Consider the following 6,750-nt stretch of genomic DNA (forward strand, 5'->3'; position numbering starts at 1 on the left):
ATGGCTCCGTTCCCCACCACAGCCCCATTCTTCTGGCATGACACTCGCCTTTCTGGCTGGTAACTCCAGAAGAGAGTTGGCTTGGCCTCTCCTCACCGCCTAAGAAAAAGGGGTGGATGGGGGGGAAGGGAACGGTCATGTCTGCAAGGTCCTTTCACCCCCAACCAGCAGTCTGACTTCATATCAAGGTCCTTTCACCCCCAACCAGCAGTCTGACCTCATATCGCTGCTGGGTCCAAGGAGAAGGGCTGCAGCATGGCTGAGCTCAGGACAGGCAGGTCACGAGGAACGGGGCTGTGGAGATACCTGGGCCATCATGAAAGTGATGTGGGGCTTCAGGTGCTGAGCAGCTCCCCCCCCTCCCTGGTACCCTCCCGCAAGGGGCAAAACAAGTGGAGAAGGGTGAAAAGGGTAGAGACCATGAAAGGTCTGTCTGTCCATCAACGCCAGTGGCCTTGATGGGGAAGGAGGCATCCACGGAGCTGGTGGTGGAAACATGGAGGGGGTTCCCTTCACTCCATCTACCCCCAGGGGCCATCTTCCAGTGGGTCTCAGGGGAGCCGTGCCCGGCTGTTCATAGAATCATAGAATCATTTAGGTTGGAAAAGACCATCAAGATCATCGAGTCCAACCATTAACCACCCCTTCAGCCGCTCAGTGATGTTGGGGGTGCGTGCTCAGCTGAACCCCCCCCCCCTCCACGGCTTCGTGGGTACCACGACAAAAAAAGTACTTGAAAAGCAACGCAAGAAGCAGAGCCCGGAGGAAGGTGAGACAGGGTGGGCAAGGGGGACACACACACACACACAGCGACGTGTCCCGTTGGAACCCGACGCTCCCCCCCTTCCCCGCCGACCCGGGGCCGGGGGGAGCCAGCCTGCCCCCCCGGGGGCCGCCCCTCCACCGGCGGGCCTGCCCGCCTGCCTTTGTGCCTGGCCAGGGGAGGCGGGGGGGTGTGTGTGTGTGTGTGTGCAGAGGAGGAGCTTGCGCAAAGTTTTTTTGGGCTAAAAAACCACCTTTTTTGCTGCCAGCCGAGCCCGACGTCAGGGGCCGCTGTGCGCTGCGCGGGGGCTCCGCACGCGGCCGCCACACAAAGGCAGCAGCTCCGCACCGCGCACCGCTCCGCAGGTGAGTGTGGACACCCCCCAAATCCCCCCCCCACAGCCCGCCCTCCGGTCCTGGGGGTCCGGACACCCCACCACCACCACCACCCTAAACCCCCCCGGCGGACCGCCCGACGCCACGGGGATGGGCGGCAAGGCGAGCGGCGACCCCCCCCCCCTCCAGCTTTTCCTCCCTGTGGAAGGCGGCTGTAATCCAGGCTGAGGGAAGAAGGGGTTTTATCGGGGTGGGGGGACGTGGTGCTGGCTGGGGAGGAGCTGCAGGAAGGGTGGTTGGGGCAAGGGGCCCGGGGGCGGCAGCCCCCCCCCACGGCGGGTGCGGGCTTTTCGCCTTCGAGGAGCCCAGGAATTGCCTGGAGGTGCAGGAGGAAGGAGTTTTGGAGGGAGGCAAGAAGCCTAGAGAGCACCCAGGGGTTGAGGCAGTGGCCTGGGGTGTTAGTCCCGGTCCCCCCCCTTTGGGGGGCACCCCACGCCGGTTCGGGGAGGGCTCGGGTGATGGGGGAGACCGGCCGGAGGGGAAGGGGCTGTACTGGGGTCACGGCATCTGCCCTGGGGAGGGAACAGAAGGTAGAAGCGTGGCCGGACGCTGCCTGTTCCCCTCTCTGCCCCACAATGTATAGGCAGAACGCAGAGCAAACCCTTTCCCCCCCACCCCGTAGCACCATCTCCTCGCTGCGAGGGGCAAGGTGAGGCTGTCTCCTGGAAAGCCCCACAGCCCCCGCGGCTCTGCTCCCCTCCAGTACCTCCAGCAGAGCCTCCTGATCCCGCTAACGCCTTGGCTCAACATGGAAAAGCTCAGTCTCCCCTCTCCTGGCAGCAGGGAAATTCCTGCTGGAGGGGTGCTGGGTACCCCAAGCCATGGGGTCCCTGCCCAGCGCCTGGGGAGCAGCTCAGCCCACGGGAGGGAGAGCACCAGTCCTGCGCCCACCTCTGCCAGAGCCAACTGCAACTTTTGCTGAGCCGAGAGGTCCCGCTGCTGGAATAGGGGCTGCGAGGGGGCTGACAGCCCAGCTCTCACGAGAGCATCGGGGCAGCAGTGAGGGGACAGGAGCTGGCGAGGATGCCGTGGCCCGGAGAAGCACTTGCCGGTGGCATTGCCTGGCCCTGAGCGGTGTCCAGAGAGGAGTCCAGGCTCTCCCATTGCAGTGGTGGGGATTTGGGCTCTGCTTCAGCATCACCAGGCAATTTTAGTTTATGGAGCTGATCCTAGGTTATTCAAAACCAGCTGGGGGGGGGGGAGAAGGGGAAACCAGGACTGCCACGGTGTGGTCAGGCTCTAGGCTGCTCTGCGTGTACAGCCCGTTCCTGGGAGAGACCAACGCGCTTTGAGAGCCAGCCGGGATCTGAGCAGGAGAGGAGCCAGGGCCCTGCAGGGATGCGGGAGGAGCTGGGCTGTGCAAACATGCCTAAAGGCACTGGCAGCCCGACTGGGAACGGCTCTTGTTTGACCAGCAAAGAAGGGATCAGGCTGTTTGGAAAACCAGCTGGAAAACTGCAGTCCTTTTCCCTTATGAATGCTTTAGGATGAGCCGTGGCTGAGGATCCTTGCAGACCTTTGCCTAGGGGACATGATGTGCTGGGCAGAGCCTGGGAGCAGATCCAGGAGTCCCTGGGGCTGTAGCTGGGCTGCCCCTCGGACCCCCCCCCCCCCCCCCATCCCCATGTACACATGGGCAGGGCTCCGAGGTACCTGTGCCGTGGGGAGCAGAGGGTGTCCATGCCTGGAGGTGAGGCAGGGATGAGCACGGCAGCTGGGGCTATCAGCCCTGGGCACTCGGAAGCCGAGTCCGCAGGACCTGAGCTGGAAGGCACTGGGCTGTGAGGTGGGTGCAGGAGCACAGGGAAATTCTCTGCAGCAAAGGATGGAAGAAGTTTACAGAGCACCTGAAATCAGGGGGATGCTTTGAATAGTGCAGGCATCAGAGGTGCTGCCCCATCTGAGCTGCTGCAGAAAGTGCGACAGGAGCACCCATAACTCAGCTCAGCCCCAGCCTTGCCATCTGTAACCAGCCCATCCTGGCTGAGCTCTTGCCCGCTTTGAAGGCAGCTGGGTGGGAACAGAGCTGAGCCGTGCCGTGCTCGGCAGGATGGCTCCCAGCCGGGCTAGGCGAGGGGGAAGGTAGCTCTCACCCCCTCGGCTGCGCCTTCAGCCAGCCGGGCTGTGTAATTCCCTGTGACAGTTCAATGCAGAGCGAAGCCGGCCGCTTCGCGGTGGCGGATGCATGAAAGGTGATTGAGCTGGAGCCTGAATAATGCGGGGAGCTGCTCTCTCCGGCACGCTGCCCAGGGAGCCTGGGGGCAGGGAGCAAATGCTGACCCCGGGCTCTTCCCTGCGCTGATGTCCCCCCGGGGCACACCGTGCATCCTGACCTCTACAGCCCTGACCTCTACAGCCCGGTCCCGCCAAGCCCATCATGGAGCCGTGTAATATATTTGCTGGCTGGCTGCTGCCACGCAGATATGGGTGTCATCCTAAAAGGCTTGGGGGATCAGGGAAGGGGCCACCAGACTTGAGACACTGGCTCTGCACGTCTGCATTCCTGCTGGGAGCGGGAGCTGGGACCCCAGTGTTGGCAGCAGTGTCCCACGGGCGCTCGTGGTGGCAGCCGGGGGGGAACCGTCACCTGGCCCAAGGCCACCGTGGAGGGGGGAGCGTCAGGGCCCCAGGAGCTGCACCCTTGTGTGCATGCACACTTGTCCCCGACCTGCTCCCAGGTGTGTGCACACACATGCAGATGCATGCACACACACCCTCTGCATGCACAGGTGCTGTGCCAGCTGCCGCGGTGCCAGCAGTGGGCGCAGCTCTCCCGCTCCATCTCTCCAACGAGCTCCCACGCTGTGGGGATTTTTTTTTTTTAGGTGTTTAGTCTGCTGGTTTAGCTCTCAGACCCCTCATGGCAGTGGGTTTGTTTTTGCTGGGCTTTTTTCTTCCCCCCTCCCCGGGATTCCTCCGGAGCTAGAGAAAGGTACCATGGCAGCTGCACTCCCCCAGCCCCAGGGCTCTTTGGCGTGGGGTGGCAGCCTGCTGGGTGCTGGATAAAGGAGCCACAGAGAAATACAGGGGGGTAGGGGCTGAGGACCGGCACTGGGGAGCAGGACCGCTGCTGCCAGCATGCAGGCAGGGGCTGCTTTGCATTCCGGGAGCAGGAGCAGCACGGACCCTGGGGCAGCCTGGTGCTGGGTGCACCCAACCAAAGGGCCTTGCCCAGCTGCTGTGTGGGGTGCGGGGGTCCCCGCAAGAGCATTTTGGCCAGACACAGGGTGATGGGGGGCGCTGAAGGGATGGGAACAAGCTCCAGCCCAACAGCTCCCTGGCCGGAGGCAGCTGCACAATTAACCTTCCTATTGTAATTAATACACACGGTCTAACGGGTGGCAACGAGCAGGGCATGGGGGTGTACACGCACGCCCACAGGTGCATGTGTGCAAAGGAGGCAGCCGCCGTCTCACTCCCAGGTGTGCCCCCCCCATGCCCCCTCCTTGCTGCCGCATTGTGCCCCGACCCCTCAACCCACCTCAACCTCTCCCTCCTCCCCAGGCAGGATGCAGGTCCAGGGCCTCCTCCTCCTCCTGGCGCTGATCCTGCTGGCCGCCACTGCCGAGGCTGGCAAGAACAAGAAAGGTGAGGGGCGGCTGGGGGTCGGGGGGGGGCCGGTGGGGCAGGGGGCAGCTCCGGGGCGTGCTCCCATGTCCCTGCAGCGAGCACCCGCTCCCCCTTCCCTCGCAGAGAAGGCGAAGAAGGACGGCTCCGAGTGCGAGGACTGGCGCTGGGGACCCTGCGTCCCCAACAGCAAGGACTGCGGCCTGGGCTACCGTGAGGGAACTTGCAAAGATGAGAGTAAGAAGCTCAAGTGCAAGATCCCCTGCAACTGGAAGAAGAAGTTTGGAGGTGGGCGCAAGGTGGTGGGGGATCTGGGGTCCACCCTGGGCTGGGTGGCTGGGGCTGGTGCCCACGCTGGGTCCTGGCCAGCGCTGATGCGTCTCCCCTCTCTTCCAGCCGACTGCAAGTACAAATTTGAGAGCTGGGGGGGGTGTAGTGCTCAGACGGGCGTGAAAACCCGCTCTGGCATCCTGAAGAAAGCCCTGTACAATGCCCAGTGTGAGGAGATCGTCTATGTGACCAAGCCGTGCTCTTCCAAGATCAAGTCGAAGTCCAAAGGTCAGTCCCCACCACTCCTGTCCTCAGAAGGGTCCTGCTGGGACCCCAGGCAGACACTTTCCAAGGGTAGCTTGGTCCCTTGGGGTTGGGCTTTGTTGGTGGTGTGGGGGATCACGGAAGATGCTCTTCCCTCTGTATCAGCACATGCGACAGCCCCAAAGTCTGGCTGCTGGCTGGGTGGGATGGAGGTGCTGCTAGGAAAAATCCTGGTTCCCCCACAAGTCACTGCCAGCTTCGGTGGGACAGGGATTTCCCACTCTCCTCAGTGGGGTGGTGCAAAATGTGGCTTTTCATGGTGGGGGGAGGCTGCCTGCAGGGATGTGGCCCCTGCGCTGTGCCGAGCCGGCCGCGCTGGCTACGTTTCTGCCACGGCAGCACCTAGGGGATCGGTGAGCTGCCAGCGGATGCACTAACTCTTGTCTCCTGTGTTTCTCGGGTGCAGCAAAGAAGGGCAAGGGGAAGGACTAGAGCGGGAAGCCAGCATCCTCATCGGCCCCTCAACACGGTGCCTACGGGGCTGGACGCCCACCTGCAGCCGGCCCACGCTCCAGTCTTCCTCCTCCTTTCCTTCTTCTTTTCCATGACCTCCTCTTTCACTGAGATGCCTTGTTTTAATCGCTAGTGTTGTAGAGAGCAAACCCACCCCGCAGGAGGGGCTGCCCACCCCAGCCCCCCCGCTGCCCCGCCGCCACTGCCAGTGCATCCCGCTCACCTCCTCTGGGCTGGTGTCGGGGTTCACTGGGATGCGCCTGGAGAGCTGGGATGGGAGCACACATTTTTCCATCCTCTGGCGCAAATGAGTTGCCTTTAGAGCATCCTTTGACAAGCCCGGGAGCCTCCTAGCTCCTCTGCCAGGTACCAGTGCCGGAGGGAAGGGCTGGGTGTTGAATGCCGGAGTAACCCCATCACTCATGCCCCTTACTCACATGAGGACTGCTCTCAGCTCGGGAGGCTTCTTCCAGCATCCCTTCGGCCAGGGCATGACTTTGCTGCAGCAGCCGGGGAAAACAAAACCACCGCCCCCAGGAACCACCACGTCCCCTCTCCTCCATCACTTCTAACCATGTGTGTCCATGCCGGGGCTGCAGCCCCTCTGCCTTCAACATGCCAACACCAGTGCTGGGTCGGAGCTCTCACTTCTTTTGGAAAATGGGGTTTGTTTTCTTTTCCAATAAAAATCTTTAAAAAAAAAAATACTGGAACCCACCTGTCATCCCCATGAGGTGCTGCTGTGCTAGAAACCCCAGCTTTGCTGACCCCACCGGGACCAGCAGTGAAGTCACCCCGCGGCTGGCGGTGAGGACCTGGATGCCACACGCACGTGGTGGCAGGGATGGGGCTGCTGCCCACACGCTGCAGGGAATGTCACCAGTGGGTGACACTGGGAAGCTGGGCAGGAGCGACCAGGTGACGACTCATTCATTCCTTACGCCATGGCTGTTGGTTTCTGGTGCGAGGTCTTTATTT

The 6,750-nt window shown here is 62.4% G+C and overlaps 1 protein-coding gene across 2 annotated transcripts; it reads left to right on the forward strand.

Annotated features, from left to right (window-relative positions):
- Positions 1–1,011: 1,011 nt before the first annotated feature.
- MDK (midkine) lies at positions 1,012–6,344 on the forward strand. 2 transcript variants are annotated; one of them, XM_069784505.1, is made up of 5 exons: positions 1,012–1,128; positions 4,663–4,746; positions 4,852–5,013; positions 5,122–5,283; positions 5,726–6,344. In XM_069784505.1, exons 2-5 carry the CDS (start codon positions 4,668–4,670, stop codon positions 5,749–5,751), a joined length of 429 nt encoding a protein of 142 aa, XP_069640606.1. In that variant the 5' UTR covers positions 1,012–1,128; positions 4,663–4,667; the 3' UTR covers positions 5,752–6,344. The 2 variants fall into 2 exon arrangements, with proteins under 2 accessions (XP_069640606.1, XP_069640607.1); XM_069784506.1 differs by having other exon boundaries at positions 1,101–1,128; positions 4,667–4,746.
- The last annotated feature ends 406 nt before the right edge of the window (positions 6,345–6,750 follow it).

This window comes from Haliaeetus albicilla, chromosome 5, assembly GCF_947461875.1.
Source record: "Haliaeetus albicilla chromosome 5, bHalAlb1.1, whole genome shotgun sequence".
In the NCBI taxonomy this organism is placed as follows: Eukaryota; Metazoa; Chordata; class Aves; order Accipitriformes; family Accipitridae; genus Haliaeetus; species Haliaeetus albicilla.

Coding starts and splice junctions, on each gene's coding strand:
- MDK (XM_069784505.1), top strand. CDS start 4,668: ATGCAGGTCCAGGGCCTCCTCCTCCTCCTGGCGCTGATCCTGCTGGCC. Junction 4,747..4,851: donor GGCTGGCAAGAACAAGAAAG/GTGAGGGGCGGC, acceptor CTTCCCTCGCAG/AGAAGGCGAAGAAGGACGGC. Junction 5,014..5,121: donor CTGGAAGAAGAAGTTTGGAG/GTGGGCGCAAGG, acceptor CCTCTCTTCCAG/CCGACTGCAAGTACAAATTT.